This window comes from Nematolebias whitei, chromosome 10 (assembly GCF_014905685.2).
Source record: "Nematolebias whitei isolate Nwh7 chromosome 10, NemWhi1, whole genome shotgun sequence".
NCBI lineage: Eukaryota > Metazoa > Chordata > Actinopteri > Cyprinodontiformes > Rivulidae > Nematolebias > Nematolebias whitei.
In genome coordinates this window covers 30,114,278-30,132,143 of record NC_056507.1, presented here as the reverse complement: position 1 = coordinate 30,132,143, position 17,866 = coordinate 30,114,278, and the positions used below count along the sequence as shown (strand labels likewise).

Here is a 17,866-nt window from a genome sequence, read left to right as displayed (position 1 = left end):
AAAAAAGCATTTAGTTTTATCTTGTGTATTTTTAATAGCAAATGTGGCCTTTTTGGAAAATAGACCTCTGGACACTTTAACCTGCATAAATAAAGATCTAATAATAATAAAATGTGCAGCTGAAATGAGCAATCGTTTTTTGAGTAGTAGCTCCTAAAGACTCAAGAGTCTAATTGAGAACAAGTAAAGCAGGTTATAAAACAGGAAACGTGTCTTTATTTACGCTTAAAAGTTTATTGATAGTTTTTTTTTCCTTCAAATAAAAGTTATTATTTCCACTTTGACAAGTGTAGTTCCGGGAGTGCGCTTTGAGAGACTACAGGTAGAAGCCAGTGGGAGTCACGTGACCACGGGGAGCCAATCATCAGCAGAGCTTCCGGTTCTTCCAGGTGCAGTTGATTAGACAGAAAGGCTGCGAGGCCACCTTCAGTGAGAAACAAAACATTAAACTAACCTTTCCGAAAGTTGGCAAAAAAAAAAAAGGCGTTTGTGGTGAACTATTTTTCCTGCCAGAGAAAGGAGGAAGAGAACTTCAGCTCATGGCGAAGATTTTATTTGCTTCGATATTACTTTGGTTGTCATGGACTTCCCTTGTTTCCGGTAAGGATGCACGAAAACAAAAAAAAACTTCAGTTCCGTTTACACTTTTAGGTTTTCTCTCTTCTCTGAGAACTTCACTTTGAACGCACACTTAGGCTGGACCCTCAAACATCTTTTTATTTATATATTTCACCACGAAGTGACGATAAGATTGATGCTAGCTGGACTACCGGGTCAGTGCGCGCGAGGTCGGGGCGTGCAGGGTCACGTAGGCACGTGCTGTTGCCTGGCAACAAGGGCGGACTTCGACCCCGGATGGAGCTCGATTGTTAAAATCTGCTCCTGAACCAGAGAGGGCAGTACTCTTGTTGATTTTAGTTATGTTTAAACACTTAAAAAATGAAAGGGGTTTTAAGGGGAGCTTTAATATAGTGTACTGTATTTAAATATAAAACATTTGTGAGGATTTCTGTGGATTTTTATTTGTCTAAATCATCAAAACCCATTCGATTTTGGTTTAGAAGCTCATTAACTAAAGAAGCACCATCACATTCAGGCTATACAGTCACTCCAGAGTGTATGCAAACTGTTTCCTTAACTAACAAGCAGTTTCGAAGAATTAAATCAAAGCATCCTGCAAACATCTGGGTCAGGGAATAATGCCGTAAGTATTTCATATATGAGCCAACCATAACGCGTCTTAAGATTAGTAGTTTGTGCATTGATTGACCCACATATGCAGATTTTAACAATGGAAATAACGTGATGAATGCAATCAGCAAACAACCAGAAACAGAACTAGGTTTAAAAAAACTGGAAATTTGCACCCTTAGCAACAAAATCTAACATCATATTTCTTGTGCTTTTGTTTGTTTTAGGCCAGAGCTGTGTGAACGAGAGAAGTTTTAAGGATCAGGTGCTTTATATAGGGCAGCATGGCTCTTCATATTCACTGCAGTGTCCTCTGCAGTCTTTTCCGTCCCAGAATGGACCCAACATCCAGTTGACCTGGTTGAAGGACTGTCAGCAGCTTCCCAAGCAGGTGGGGAAGACTTCCCTGGAGTTTAGCAGCGTCAGCTTAAAGGACCAAGGAAATTACACTTGTATTCTACAAGGAAACAGCACAGCATCATTTACTGTGCGCCTCATTGTAAAGGGTGAGCATTAGCTTTGTTTTATCCATCCAGCCTTTTCCTTTAACAGTTTTTCTGATTATCAGTGTCACGGGGAGCTGGAGTCTGACTCCAGCAGTCATTAAGCAAGAGGCAATGTACATCCTGGACAGGTCCATCTCAGGGCCACATAGTCAAACATCACTCGCATTTAGCAAAATAACCTCATATGCGTGTTTGTTTTTGGTTTGTGAGAGGAAACTCAAGTATCTTGAGAAAACTCATGCATGCATGAGAGGAAACATGCAAACCCCACAGAATGGCTGCACCTGAGCTTTGAACCCAAATACTTTTTCAGTTTTAACCACTGCTACACCTTGCAGCCCTGTGTTGTTTTACTGTAACTGAACTCATTCTAAATATAATGTTTTAATACTGTGGATCACAGTACACCATTATCAGCCCCTTGCTGTAAACTTAAAGCGTGTGTCGGGACATTAAAGGGAGTTTGCTGTGTAGTATGAACATATTCTGATATATATTCATAAATTAAACGGATTCTTTCATTTTTCTGGACTGTATAATGACGTGCATCTGAATTTAATAAAATGTGGACGGAAACGTTAATTATCTTTGACTCACCAACGACAGTGGGTCATTTATTAACAGAATCAAGTTTAACACATCACACATTTACATTAATTGGCAAAAATTGAAAATAACGACAGCTTATTACTCAGTTTTACGAGGAGTAAACAATACGGCGATTGTTTTCTTACTTCCAGCAGTACAACAGACGTTAACCACACGGCGGTGGTTGAAAAACTTTGCTTCAGACATTTCTAAAAATATCTGGATTAATTTCTTAGCAGATAGAAGAATTTAAAGATGGGAAATGAAGTTTATCTTGAGAGAGATGTGTGAGGGAATTTGTCTGTTTTAACCAGAACAGCACGCTCCTTCTAGACCAGCTTGTCCCAACGGTACACTTTGGTTGAAGATCGACTTTTTACCTTTCTGAAGATATGTCAGTTCCGGCGTAAAGTTCCACTTCGAGCCACTTTTCAGCGTCTCCGTAAGAACAGCTAAACCTCGGGAGTCGTGAGATCATCCAGAACAGACTTCATAATTCCTCTGAACTTCTCTCGTCCAGCTTAGTGGCAGATGTACTGAGCATGCTGCATTCCAGCATTCTGCATCCCAGCATTCTGGACTCTGGAACTGCCGAGTTTCAGAACTGCAGAACTGCTCGAGCTCCTGCAGAACTTCTTCATCTACGCCAACTCCAACTGGAGGTGGAACCTCTTGCAGAACTCTTTCATCCGACTCCAACTAACTGGGTTGAACTAGAAAGTACCAACATTTAAAGAGCTCTATTTCCGGTTCATTTGGGAGTTTCTGATTGGTCGATGGACCAAAACAGAGGTGTGTTTTGTGATGTAAGGTGTTATGAAAAGTCAAGGAAAAAGATTAAGATTGTTTAAGAACAGACAGAAGATTGTTATGAAGAACTCAGACTTCGTGGAGTCACTTCTCCAGTATCTTGCTGTAAAAGTTAAACATGACATTTCTTTTTCAGTAAACTTGCAGTTGACCGAAACTTGAACTTTGAACAACTTACACCACTTGCTCATTTCAAACAGACGATCAAGAAATTGAATCATTACTCTGTAACATATTCCAACTTGATTTCACTTTGAATGAGGATTAAAAATCGTTATTACTGTTTCACAGTTGATTTAAAAATGAGTAGTTCACTTCAACATTTAAACATTGTTTGAACTAACACAATTTGATTATCAAACATTTGTAAAATAGTAATGATAATCGAAAATAGTCTTCTTTCACTTGATTAATTCAAGAAAGAAAGTCTCAGGATGGGTCAACCTGTATTTCTGGATTCAAATCAATGAAATGACAGTTTCTGTCCCATATGGTCCTTAAGGTCAGGACTTGACCTCAGGCTCAGGCCTAGTTCACTACAGCTGTGCAGTTCCTTCCAGCAGCAGTCTCAGACTCTATATAAAGACCTGCATTGTCTGTAGCTCTCACAGTTAACTGTATGTCTTTACAGAGTCTCTGTGTGCCATAGCTCCAGAGTTTAAAGCAAATGGCAGTCTGACCAAACTCTGGAGGAATGTGGGATCCATTGTGAGTCTGAATTGCACCGCTCTGCTCCTCTGGGATCCATCAGAGGAGCAATGTGAAACCATGCTGCAGTGGAGCAAAGCTGGCCACCCTCTCTCCAACCATACTCTCTTCCTCCACAACACATCATCATGGTACACTGGAAGCTTTTAACAGATTAGTTTTCCATTAGAGTGCCTGCATCACATTTAGAATTGTTAAGCGATGCTAAGATCATGTTTTCTGTCCTTTTTTTAGGTCTCCTGCAGCTGGACAGTTGATTGTAAATAGTCTGCTAGAGATAGTGCTTAAAGACCCAAAAGATTTTGGACTCTACGTGTGCACAGTGAGGAACATTTCCACCAGTTTCTTCGTACAGAATTCAAGTAAGACAAGTTAAAACATGCACTGAATTTCTTTCTTTTTGGCGTATTAAGAGAATAAAATCTGGACCTCTTTTTCTTTTTTGCGAAAGAGGTTGTTTTATTTTTTAGCTTATGATGTGTTCTTCTGAGATTGTTTTGGCAGAGAACACAGGAAATTGTTCAAGACACATAGTGGGATTCAAAATTGGCACACATTGATTGGCAGATCAGGCTTTTAACATGTAAAATAAAGACTTTTATCTTGATTAGAATGTCATACTGTATATTTCAACATTTTTCCATGTTGGAAAGTAAGCAACAAAAGGGTTGCAGCTCACACGAACAGTTTTGAGAAAGATCCACTCCATTCATGTCACTTAAACATCATACAACAACAAAAATGTTGCATTTGTACAAAAAGCCCCTGTGGAAAGTGTGTGGAAAGTTTCAAGATTGCTATGCAAAATTTCAAAAAACATATTTGATAAAAAAAAAAAAAAATTCTCTTATTTATTTTTGTCAAAATAAACCACTTATTAGCTGAACAAATCTTTGCAGTTTGCAATTGTGGAACTTTTGTCCAGTTTTATTTATATTCAGTGGGTCCTATCTAAATAAATAATTGAGTGAATAATAATAACTGAATAGCTGGATCATGTAGAATAACTAATTAAATTGTGTTCAGACAGTCCCAGCCACACAGCTGCTGTCACTGCAGCCGTCTTCCTCCTCCTCCTGTTGGGTGTAGCTGCCATCATGTACACCAGGTGTCACCTGAACATCAAGCTCTGGTACAAAAACTTGTATGGAGACTATGAACTCAACGGTGAGTCTTGCAGAAACAGTATGAAGGTAATGTTCTCATGCAAGGGTGCAGTTTTTACACCCATCGTATCTTTGTGTCTGTGCTTCCTTAGATGGGAAACTATATGATGCCTACATCTCGTATGTCAACAATGACTACGACAGGAAGTTTGTTAACTTTATTCTCAAACCTCACCTGGAAAATAAAAGTGGGTACAAGTTGCACCTCAATGACAACGATATCCTACCTGGTGCAGGTAACATCACATAGAGAAAGAATATGTTTCAATAAGTGTTTTTCATATTTTTGTTCATGTTATCGGCATCCATCCATTATTTTTACCAGCTTCTTCTAATCAGCATGAATATTCTTTTTTTTTCTTGTAATGTCCAAAAAGTAAATCAGCCTTTCTTTCACAATCTAGCCCCTTCTGCAGAGCTCCTAATGAACATGAGCCGCTCTCGGCGCCTCGTTGTGCTGCTCTCTCATGCGTATCTCGAGCAGGACTGGTGCACCAGCAATTTCAGGTCAGGCTTTTTATATTAGCAAAAACTCAAATAATAAAAATAAAAAAATCAGATTTTATGAGTAAAATTGTTGCATTATATAAAAGCACCACATGAGGTCAGTGTTGCATCTGTGCTGTGTGTCTAATGTACTGTGGATTTTCCTTTGCAGACAAGGCTTTCTGCACTTGTTGGAGATATGTCAGCAACCCATCCTGATCATGCTGGAGGGTCAGTCCAGACGCATAAGTTCTGACGTCAAACAGCAGCTTAATGAGCACCGACATCGACTCACCATACTCACTTGGAGGCACAACTCTGTGGTACGATCCAACATATGGTTCATAGAATCATTCAATTTAAACATGAATCTGTTTGTTTTCACCCACAGTACATTTTATTTAAAATTATTTGACTACATTATTATAAAGGATATTCTAGTACTGACATTGGTGGTAAATCCTGCTTTACATAAACAGGGTTTAAACTCAACCACTCTGTCAAAAGGTATGTTTAAAATTATTCAAACTATACTCAAAAACAAGCTCTTAAAACCTAAGGGCTTTAAAAAAAATTTAATGGGTTTGTCACCTTTCAACAGAGCTTTTCTTTCTTAGCTTTCAAAACATTTTTATAAATGCTGCTTTCAGATGGTGATTTGTCTGAAAATAATAATTTAAGTATCCAGTGAACTCCTTCAACAACGTTTATTTTCTAAACACAACGTCCCAGTGGCCTTCAATCCCCCAAAATACATTACAGTAAAGACTGGTTCATCCCAAAGATCCAGTCCCCCGGCACAAACAGAGTAATATTGTGTATGTTGTTCAGTGTCAGGAGGGTGATCAGTCTTGCATCAGGGAAACTAAACAGCCACTGGCCAAAAGGACGGACCAGCACAGAAGATCAACATCATCAGGCCAGGACTCTGCGCTCTACACTCATCTGCAGACGAGCGGTCACTTTTAGGGATGAAGATGTTCACATCCTGGACAGAGAGGAACGATGGTTTGAGAGAGGAGTAAAGGAGGCCATCTTTGTGAAGAAAAACTGTCCATCATTAAACAGGGGTGGAGGCTTCTGTGTCCAATTGTCCTCTTACAATACTGTTATTGTGAGTCACTCAGCCCTCTGTGAACAGCAAGTGGCCATCGGCACTCACGATTAATCATTAGGCTGATGGTCCTTCTGCATGTGAACAGCTAGTTCTAGCTGTCCAGCAGACTGGATGGTCCACTATGAGAGGGTGCTGCTAATAAGACTTTGCTTGCAGCTCCTCAGACTGAAAATGTCTTCTGGATAAATGATGAAACATTTCAACAAAGAACCCATCCAGATGACCTGACTCAGCTTGTTAGATTTATGCACCTGGATTACTGAGCGTGCATCAGGACAATAATCTAAGTATTTGTCTTTTCAGTGTATCAGTAGTTCGAAGGGTGGTGTGGGTTTTCTGTCAGTCTGAAAAGTGAGATTCAAATGTTGCCTGATTCTGATTGGTGCCTGAAAGTATGCAACGTCCCATTTCTCAAAGTGAGCACTCCTTATTTTTAACCAATGAGAAGACCTGAGGCAGAAACGGCACAGACCAAAATCTGTCCAAGAAGACAGTCGAGTTCCATGTGGTTACGTTCGAGTCTGAGTGAAGAGCTAAGTCTTTAAAAACAGAAACGCATGTTGCATAAAATGACAGCTTTTAGTTTTGTTATGCTGGAAAAATAGTTTTGTTCTTGTGGGTTATTAAATTTTAAAATTAGATTTAGTTGTTTTTAAAATAATTCTACAATGTTATCTGCAAAACAGGATTTTGCGTCGTGTTAATTATTTCACACACACAGGTAAATGTTCTGAACTTCCAAAAACTCACTTCCTTTTTACTATAACAGCATGATTCCTTTGTTTTTATGGTTCCTGTGCTCAGACTCCTTCCTCTGACTTCTGGAAAGAATTGGCTCTAGCGTTGCCTCGTAGAGTCACCTTCTACAGTCAGTCTGCAGGCGATCCTCAGACGGTGCTACAGGAGGACGAAGACCCCATGCTCACCCTTGACCCTGACTACCTGGACTGCCGCTCAGATACTGATCCGGCTGGAGATCTGGGTAAGCTCAGCAGTCACTGAACAAGTTGTTTACTTGTTCCATGGCTCCTGTCATAGAAAACATGTTTTTTCTATGCAAATTGAGTTCAATTAAACTTGCACGCATGTTGATAAAGGACAGACAGACATGCAGCACTGTTGGGGTTTAGATGTTCTGCACTTTGTTAGGCAAAAATCTTAACAGCTCAAATATATTTGTCAGTTTGACAATTTTACATGAATACTAAACAAGTTTAAAAGTTACTTTATAATAAAATACATTTGTACAAATATTTACTTTATTACTTTCAGTGTGTTTTGTACAGAACAGCAAAGTAACATGGATCAAACTCAAAATAAACATCTGAGGAATCTGGTTCTTTAGTTTAATTTAATCTAATTTAAAGATGTGCACATATATTTGCAATCTGTTCTTTCAATGTTGAGGTTTTATGCAGATAACTGGTGATTATATGCAGCAGGTGTTTTTAGTTTGGACGGAGATACAAGTAAACACAACACTGGAAGCAAAACAAAGGTTTAGGGACTCTTTACTAATGACAGCTGGTTATAATATTCAGTAATATTTGTAACTCAACCCTGTATTCATTGTGTTATTGATAAATGCACATCTAAGTGTCTGTGAAGAAACTCTTTGATGGGCAACTAAATAATGTGCAGGGTTCAGGCCTAGAGTATGGTTTTGCAAGCAGTGCACACAGTAGCGGCTGGGGGAGGGGGGTGGGGGCCGGCGGCTGTAACTCCATAATAGACATATACCACAACATATACTAAAGTATCACACCAGTGTATTTACATGAATGAACACAACAAAAGCAACATTATAGTGCTCTACTTTTTGTATCTAAATTTTGCTTTTCTATCCTTGAGAGAAGCAAATTTCTGGTGGATCTGTGGTTCCCAGATTGTTCATGCTTCTTTGCCTTTTCTAAAACAAATGCTTTAGATCAGTCATAGCTGTCTTAATCCATGCTGGGTCAGATCCTGATGTTTGAAAAAGGAGGCAGGGAAAGCAGAATAACGCATTAGCCTCGCTACATGTAGTTAGCCAAGTCTTGTTGCTAAACCAGGTCCTGGAAAAAGACCAAGTGTACTGTTTCCCTCTGTCTTTGGACTGCTGATTAACTGTGATGTTCGGCTGCAGGTCTGAGCTCTTTCACCTCTAGCTTCTCCTGATATTGTTTTCAGTGACTTCACTGAATTATTTAATTTCTCTTGCTCCATTTTGCATCTCTGTCCAATCGTCTCCAACTCCCACGGCTCAACCTGTCGATCAGGTGAACTTTGACAGACGGCTGTGACATCAGCCCTGCAGCGGGAGTCCCACCCTCCCATTTCGGGAGGCTGATATGCAAATCAAGCTGCATTCAGCTCTGGGCGCAGGAGAGGTGCGCCCAGAATGGTCCTATGTCTTGTATTGAAGAGGAGCTACTGCACATGTACAACTTTTAAAGAGAGTCTATGGGCAAATATGTTTGCACTCCAGGGTGGAAATACGTCATCACCAATCAGACATCAATGAACGAAACAACTTTACTCATCATTAACTATAAATATTTATCTTGCACAGCAAAAAATATATATACAAATATTTCAAAATATTTTTATTTTATTTCATTTTTATTAAATTTTTTAATGTTCTGGTAATGTGGTGAGTGGTGGGGCAGCGCCTTTGCACCCTCTATTGGCCAGCCGCCACTGAGTGCACATAAAAATAAGCCATGATTTCTAATAATTTACCACAAATTACTACCACGTCTCACCTGTTGGTGAACACTGATAATTCAGTAAGACTGCAACTTAGGATTTATCCCTATTCTTGTTTCTAGGTAGTCGCCCACAATCACAGTCCAGTGAGATGCTGGCGTTAATCGAGTTGCCACCAAAGTTACATCAGACATTTAGAAGTTAATGTAGTTCCAACAGTTGAAAAAAAATGCTCATTTGTAAAAATTTAGATTTTTTTAATTTACTTTGACAATTTCTAAGTACTCGTTTAATTCATTGTATGATTTGTTTTGATTAAAAAGAGGCATTTTCTGTCTACTGAGGGGAGATGTTTGTGGTTTTTACCACATTTTAATTGGTTATTTAAAAACTATTGGTTCTAGAAACAGGAATTTCAACATCACTAGACACAGACACTGATCTGTTGGTTCTCAATAGATTTATCTGTCAGAAAATCTATATAACTATAGATAAATTATTGTTAATAGGGTTCTGTAGAATGACAGAAGACTCAGAGGATGTTGGTCGTCCAGATGCTGTCAGTAGTTCCTATGTATGTTGTTTTCTTTCCACCAGTATTTCTAATACATACCTGCAAATATGTTGTGTAGACTGGTCACTGGCCATCTGTAGAACATACATACAACCGTTTATTTTTCTATTTTCGCAGTACTAAGCTGTAGCATGTTATGTAGACTGTGTTATCATTTGTTCTGTTCTTGCCCTGCATTGTCCACCTGTTGCATCTGTGTGTTTAAATGCCCAGCTGCAGGCTTTAGCATCAAACGTGAATTAAATTTATCTTCTCAGCCTCATTTACGTAACTCTGCAAGAAACCAAATATTGAAAGAGATAATCAGGACAAAGGCACTTGCATGTGGTTTTATGGTTTTCTTTGTTGTAGGTCTTCGGCTCCCTGTGTTCAAGACTCTGGCCTCTAAAGCTCCGGTCCTCCCTGGTGCACCTGTCAGAGCAGCCGAGCCAAAATCTTCTGATGTTGACGTGTCGGACCTGGGAGCTCGCAGCTACGCAGCCCGCTCAGATTTTTACTGTCTGGTCACGAAGGAGGACGTGTGAATCTCACCGATCCGTGAAAGGACCACCCGTTTGTGTTTGTGACATGTAGCCAATGGGTTCGTGTTTCTGTACAATGTGTATACAATTTCAATGTGCCATTTTTAGTTTAGAATTCTCAGATTTTAAATTTTTATATATTTATACAGTGTCAAATCTTATCTAAAACATCTGTGAAAAAGAAGTTATTTGGAGTGTTTAGTCACTATTGTTGATCGACTGTCTGTTAGTCCCCAAAGGGGACTAGTAAAGATAAAAAATGTTGATTTTTAAGAAGTTTGTCTTCATTTCACATTTAATAACCGATGATTGGTGTAAACAGATAAATGAAGGAGATAGGTACGCTAATAAACACACAGATCTTGTCCTTTGTGACAGCGCTGATGAGCTCTGGAGACACGATTATGTGCAGTGAAGTAAGAGTCTAAATATGGGTGCAGCAGGGAACATCTAGTATTGTTCCTGTTTGAGCAGGACCAAATATGTAAACAGGGTGTGGTCCAGACACTTCAGCAAATCTGTGCCTGTTAAAGTAACGCTCGTGAAAAATACTTCTGGGATTGAAATTCTTTTTATTTGTTAAATCACACTACATTCATCTGTAAGAAACATGAGGAAAAATAAAAACCTCCCAAACCCCAACACATTCACCACTGATAATACCATAATACCACTGAGCAGAAACTGGTACAGTTTAAAGAGTTAATGTGTAGTTTATCTAAACACTTTACTTTCAACACAAATTCATTTAAAGCAATTTCTGCTTACCAAGTTAAAAATCTAGAAGGTGCTCAAATATGCAACGTCGGTCGTCATTGGTCTCAAAATAAACATTTTTCTTTAGACGCAAAGTCAAGAAAACACTTTTACACTCCACCAGCTGATTGCAATTATTTATATATTTTTTTAAAAGGATGGGACTTTATGCTTTGTAAAACACACAAATATAAAAGTCAAATTTGAACGTATTCCCTCAAAGCAAATCTATTTACATCCACATGTTTAATAATCTAGTTTACATTCATGTAATTTTGACGAACAAGATGTCTATTGTAAAAGAAAATACAAAACGTTCAATGAGAAATATTTACAAGAAAGCTTTTTTTTTTTGCATTTGATTGTGGAGTTGCAAGAGACCGCACGTGTCCCATCCTTTGGCAGTTTTTAATGCTGTTTTATTTAGATTCATGCTGTTCGGAGGAGAAACGTCACAGATCTGACTCTATACAAACAGTGTGTGGAGTAGATGGTTTAGGTGCAGACAGTAGTACAAGAGTTCATTCATAGTCCTGCTGGATCCAGAGGTCTTTGACTGCTGATGTCCACTGTGTTGCACAGGAATAAAGTTTTATCTCCTGCTGGTTTGATCCAAAAATCACTTTTGTGATTGAGATCTCGTCAGAAAGTCTTGCAGATCAAACTCGAGCCTTGTTCTTTTTAGATTCCTCTTTTTTAACTGTCTGTAAAATCCTTTTTCTGAAACCCTTTCTGCAACACAAAGACGTACAACTTTTTATTTATATGAACTTTTTATATTCGTTATTTGTTGTATTCACACAAATCAATGGCTCAGTTGATCTTAAAAGGAAAACTGATCCCCTGAATCTGCAGCACACCACAGTGTAAAAAAACAAAGTCCCTCCATGACAAATATTAACACATTTTTTGTTCTGCTCGAACTTGTTCCTTAGGTAACAGATTGAACGCCACACCTTTGGGAGTGGCAAGCTGTGATCTGCAGAAAGCTGTAAAAATCACCCGTCACATGGACCTGCTTGGCTGGGTATGTGTGTGTGAGCAGCCGAAGGATATATGGTTTTTGAACACACGCCATATAACTGACAAGGACGGCAAAAATGGAGGAGCGTCATCCCTCACACACACACACACACACACATAAAACCGAGGGTGAGGCGCCATAACAAGAAAGCTTCCAACTTTGTGTGATGTCGGTTGTCGTGTAAACTTTAGCCTCTTGTTCCCACTTACAGGGGGTTCTTGAAAATTTGTTTTGAAAGTTACTGAGAGGTTTAAAACTTTCCAAATAGTTGGAGGAATAATAAACAATTTTTTTTTGGGACATGATGCATTAACAAAAAGACAACTAGTAAAAACAAATGTTTGCGATTTAATGAGAGTTTTGATCTTTTGAAGTATGGCTCAGTGAAAACATGAATATGTTACCTGCTTTAGATAACTCTTTGAACAAGATCGGTTTGGAGAACCTGTTTAAATCCTACATGACGGACGAGCTAACGGCTAGTCCAAGCAGACCAAAGTGGATAGATGCTGCCATGTTAAAAAAATTCACAGTAACTCATGCAAGTACTATTATATAAAGTTTTAAACCTTCAGCTTTGGGTTATTCCTTCAGAAATAATAAGATACTCCTGTCAGAAGTCATCTTGGCAACACTAGAAGAGCTTAGCAGCTGCTGATATTTGCACTTGGAAATAATCATAGAAATCTATATATAAGGAATTTAATGTAAAACTGATGGGAATTCAAAGGTTTATGCAACAGTGCATGAAGTTCATTGAAATTTACTGATTGAAGTTGTTCTAGGCTAGCTGTTAGCTCGTCAAATAAGCACCAAGCTGAGGCCACTCAGAGCGCTATTTACAACAGCTGCACTATTTATTGTTTATGTTTGCATGCTTATGTCATAATTAAAACAAATTTGAAACATTGCATTGGAGGAAATCAAATCAATCAAATTTCTGACACTGAACAAGCTCAAACAAGTTAAAGCGTGCAACAAAGGCCTAAAATTGTGAGGGAATTTGTTTTTTGCAGAAAGTTGACCATCTTTACTTTTCGTTTAAAACATTTAATAAACAACGGTGTTACCCATTCTGAAAACTGACCCAAAATTGACAATCCACACTTTACCAAAACCTAAAATATGTTTGGGGGGCTGACACAGTAAGTCTGTATACACACCTGTCTGAAGGTTGCACTGCGTTATTTTTTAACAAAACGTTGTATTTGGATAGATGGGAAATAAATGATTCACTAATCAACACTAATCCACAGACCTGCTGCAAACTGAACAGAGGCAGCTGGTATCTGCACGCACAACAACATGGAGGTAGAATAACAAAAAGTAATAAATTTATGATGAAGGTAAAGTCACAAGACTAATTATGAGCTGTCCATTGGGTTCATTTAAAGTTCCCATGAGACGCATCACAGCTTAGCTGCACATACTAAAGTTAATGGAAAACATCTACAATCTGTGCCTTTACAAATGTACTTCACACTTAAAGGTTTTATTAATAATAAATACTTTGTCTTAAATATTTAGTGTTTAGCAATAAATAAATAAAACATTTCAGACCCACTTTTAAAGCAAACAGCTGATCCAGCATCTGTAATTCAGTATTTGCATTAAGTTGTGATTCACAGCAAAGTGATCAACCACGCAGCCTCTTACCTTTGTGTAATCTCTGTGCAGTTTCTTGTAATTGTACATGTTGACGAGGACTGTGCTCGCCGATTGAGCTGCTCTTATCTTCTGAACGCTGGAAATCATTTTATCAAATGTCAGCACTTGTTCAAAGACAAACAATCTGCGCAAACAATTGATTTGCCTAGTATGCATTTAGCTAGCTGCAGCGTGATGTGCTGCTACGCTACAAACCTGGAGTCGTGATTTTTCTTGATGCCAATCAGTTTTTGGATGCCGTTGTAGAAGCAGATGTCCCTGGCAGCCACCTGGCTGTGGATGACTAAGTTGTTGAGAACGCCGCAGAGGTTGATCACCACCTCAGTGAACGGCTCCTTCTGATTTCCGTCTTCTGGCATTTTTTCTACCACCATGGGCACCAGCTTTGTAGCTAAAAAACAACAAAAAGCATGCATGCACAACGTGCGTCAGTTTCCTCTAAATTTTATATAACTTCCAGTGTACAGTAGTACTGTGTTTTTCAGACTATAAAGTGCACTTGAAATCCTTTAATTTTCTCAAAAATCGACAGCGAGTCTTATAATCCAGTACGCCGAATGTATTAATTCTGGTTGGGCTTACTGACCTCAAACTGATTTTATGTGGTTATTATGAATGAGTTGAATAACGTTTGACTAATCGGTTTGGTTTTGATTAATGCGCCTTATAATCTGGTGCACCTTATAGTTTGAAAAATATGGTTAAATTTCACAATAAAATAAGCAGGCTACAAACTGGCAAATCACACCACACAGTCCAGCAAAAAAAGAGTATTTTCATAAAAGACAAAAAAAAAAACTTGTAAAATGTTAATGAACTCAAGGCCCTTAGCTTTTTTAATACATATAATTAAAAATAGAAACTGACCTATTGCATCCTTGTTTTCTGAATGGCGGGACAGATTCCTCAGGAGGCCGGTGAGAGAACGCAGCTCCATGTCCCTCTCTGTGCGCATGAGCTCTATCAGGGTCGGCTGAATGTGCTCGTACTCCAAAGCCCAGTTGGCGAGTAACGCAGCCCGCTGCACGTCACAGAGACAAGAGTTTAAACATCACATGAACCGAGGTTTGTCGGCTTTGATCAAAGGAGGTCTGAGTCATGCGCTGCTCACCCTCGATTCTCCAGCTGTGATGTTCTGCAGAGCTCCAGTGGCCGACTCGCGTGTGATAACGTTGATCTCGCATGCTTTCAGAAGGTTGTGGTACACCGACATGATGGAAGGGTGAATGAGACGTTCTATTCCCTTTGGCTCTTTTTCTGTATCAGTAAAGGTGGATAGAGAATTCTCCTTTTTCTGTCATTCAAAGGACAATACAAGAAGTCAGCGTTAAAACTCAACAAGTTTGGTCACAAGCAGAAGCTCTTGCTGATGTGTGCGCGTACATTCTTGGCCTTTTTGCTCCGAGGTGAAAAGCAGCCAACTGGCGCGCTCCTCTCGATCTGTTTTGCTTCTCCGTTCACTTGTTGAGCAATCGATGGAGGCAGTTCACTGTAGAGCTGGTACGAGAGGTTCCTCAAGATGCACATGGCGTTCTCCACCCCCTACAACACAAACGGGTGAATACACAAACAGAGCAGGGTTTCGTTTGAATGAGAAGAGGCAGCTTCCAGTCGTACCTTCTCCTCTGCCCTGCTCTTATCAACGCAAGCCTTAATGTAGGTCACCAAAGAATCCACCAGGCCTTTGGCTTCCCGCATCAGCTGACGGGTCTTCTCGTCAGCGGAGCTCACATTCCTGATCACACAAAGAGAGAACGAGGTTGGAGATCACTTCAGACAAATAGGCTCAAAAAGATGGCGGTGGTTGTGTAACAGAACCACGGTGGCCAACGCCTTCAGGCAGGGCACTTTAGATAACCTTTCAAAAGAACCTCTTCAAAAGAGCTGCTCTGTCCTTTCAGAGCTTTCAGAGGAAAAGGAAACGTGAATTTAAAGCAGGAAGAGGCTTAATAATTGCTAATACTGTGGTGGGAGAGAAGCAAAGTGGCACAGCTGAAACAGGAAAAATAATTTAAAAGACGTGTTGCTGCAAATTCGATAGATTTAGGGCTTTGGGTGGTCATAACGCACGAGTGTGTTCATCTACAAGTGATTAAATGCAGCTGATCTTGGTAAACATGGAAAAGTCAAATAACTCAGCCCATTGTACAGACATTGAGCTTTGATCTGATGTGAATGGAGCTCCACCAGCAATGAAAGAGCAGCATAATGGGAGCATTTCCCAGTTTCATGAACCCGTGGATAGCTTGTGCTCCTACACAGCACAATAAAGAGTTTTAATTTGTTCTGTTTTATTTCAGGGTCAGAAAAAGATGCAGCATTTTCACATCTAATCGATCAGGTTTGTTACTAAAAGTTACACAAGAATAAAAGCATGCCTTTGTCTTATCACTGGGAGTGACGTCCTGTCAAAAAAGGGGGGGGCAAAGATGAACGTTTGCCCCCCCCATATGTTGGGTGAGCCGCTGCTCCATTCTCTAATCTTTCAAACCTTGATTGTACTATGAAGAAAGCAGGTTTTTACAACTGCAGCTATTAATATTTAACCACTTCTTTAAAAGCTCAATTACAAGACTTATTATTATATAACACTCAGCCCTGAAGCATACCGTACAGGTTTAAATTACTTTCAAAGGTAGTGAAAACCCTTTAAGATTTTTTTTTTTTCTGACTATGTCTCTTCTCCACCATCCTGTTTATGAAAAACAACAATAAAAATCAGTTCAGGTGTATTCACTAATATTACAGTGATGTTCTTATCGTTTATTTATTGTGTTTCACACCACAGAAAACAACTTAAAGTGAAGTCAGATCGAAAGGCTTGACGTGTGATTTGCACCTGAGGCATCCTGTGGTGTTGCAGAATATTTCTGCCTGCGAGGGAGACTCCGTGATCCTGTCAGAGCCCTCCAGGAACCTCGTCGAATCGTCCAGCTCTTTGGCTGCTATGGGTACAAGGATCTTCTCAGTGAGTTTATGAACTGTGTGTTTGGCCAGCTCCCCTTTCAGGTTCTCCTTGGATGAAAGATTCCACAGGATACCTACGCAGAAAAGAAATAGATAATACAAACTTTGATGTGTGCCTTTTTGACGTTACAGTACGCAGCTGATAACAACTGGCTTGTTAACTACAGTAGCTTATTCTAATCTTCCTCGTTGCCTCACTCAGTAACAGTTCAGATTTGAAAGAGCTGTTTGGTGATCATTAACCAGTGGTGGGCAAGGTTCTGTTAGTACGCTAACGGCAAAAAGCAGGACTAACTTTGTTTAGCAGAATACCATTTTGTTAACTTTGGGAACTGGTATATGTGAGTTTGACACCCCTGCTGTAAACAGTCAGAAACATCGTAAACAGTCAGAAACATCGTAAACAGTCAGAAACACCGTAAACTGTCAGAAACATTGTAAACACCCAGAAACATCGTAAACAGTCAGAAACATTGTAAACAGTCAGAAACATCGTAAACTGTCAGAAACATCGTAAACTGTCAAAAACATCGTAAACTGTCAGAAACATTGTAAACACTCAGAAACATCATAAACAGTCAGAAACATTGTAAACAGTCAGAAACATCGTAAACTGTCAGAAACATCGTAAACTGTCAGAAACATCGTAAACTGTCATAAACAATGTAAACTGTCAGAAACACCGTAAACTGTAAGAAACATCGTAAACTGTCAGAAACATTGTAAACTCTTCAAAACATCGTAAACTGTTCAAAACATCGTAAGTCAGAAACATTGTAAATTGTCAGAAACACCGTAGACAGTCAGAAATATTGTAAGCAGCCTGAAACATCAGAAACTGTCAGAAACATCGTAAACAGTCAGAAACATTGTAAACTGTCAGAAACATTGCAAACTGTCAGAAACATTGTAAACTGTCAAAAACACCCTAAACTGTCAGTAACACCGTAAACTGTCAGAAACATCGTAAACACCCAGAAACATCGTAAATAGTCTGAAACATCGTAAACACTCAGAAACATTGTAAACTGTCAGAAACGTCGTAAACAGTCAGAAACATTGTAAACTGTCAGAAACACTGTAAACAGTCAGAAAC

At 39.2% G+C, this 17,866-nt stretch overlaps 2 protein-coding genes across 2 annotated transcripts in view; one reads left to right on the top strand and one right to left on the bottom strand.

The window, feature by feature from the left end:
* Positions 1–539: 539 nt before the first annotated feature.
* Positions 540–10,465, top strand: sigirr (single immunoglobulin and toll-interleukin 1 receptor (TIR) domain). The gene is made up of 10 exons (XM_037682972.1): positions 540–600; positions 1,419–1,697; positions 3,727–3,934; positions 4,038–4,165; positions 4,830–4,970; positions 5,062–5,205; positions 5,374–5,476; positions 5,628–5,778; positions 7,377–7,554; positions 10,186–10,465. The coding sequence occupies exons 1-10, from the start codon at positions 540–542 to the stop codon at positions 10,356–10,358; spliced, it is 1,566 nt and encodes a 521-aa protein (XP_037538900.1). The 3' UTR covers positions 10,359–10,465.
* A 1,336-nt stretch (positions 10,466–11,801) lies between these two features.
* LOC119416327 (plakophilin-3) overlaps positions 11,802–17,866 on the bottom strand; it is a 20,982-nt gene continuing 14,917 nt past the window's right edge. The window contains exons 6-13 of the mRNA XM_037683555.1: positions 16,643–16,844; positions 15,421–15,538; positions 15,187–15,345; positions 14,915–15,097; positions 14,671–14,824; positions 13,999–14,194; positions 13,792–13,879; positions 11,802–11,843 (exon numbers count right to left, since the gene is read on the bottom strand). Coding sequence (XP_037539483.1) covers positions 11,808–11,843; positions 13,792–13,879; positions 13,999–14,194; positions 14,671–14,824; positions 14,915–15,097; positions 15,187–15,345; positions 15,421–15,538; positions 16,643–16,844 — 1,136 coding nt within the window. The 3' untranslated portion in view covers positions 11,802–11,807. The remainder of the gene's footprint in view (positions 11,844–13,791; positions 13,880–13,998; positions 14,195–14,670; positions 14,825–14,914; positions 15,098–15,186; positions 15,346–15,420; positions 15,539–16,642; positions 16,845–17,866) is intronic.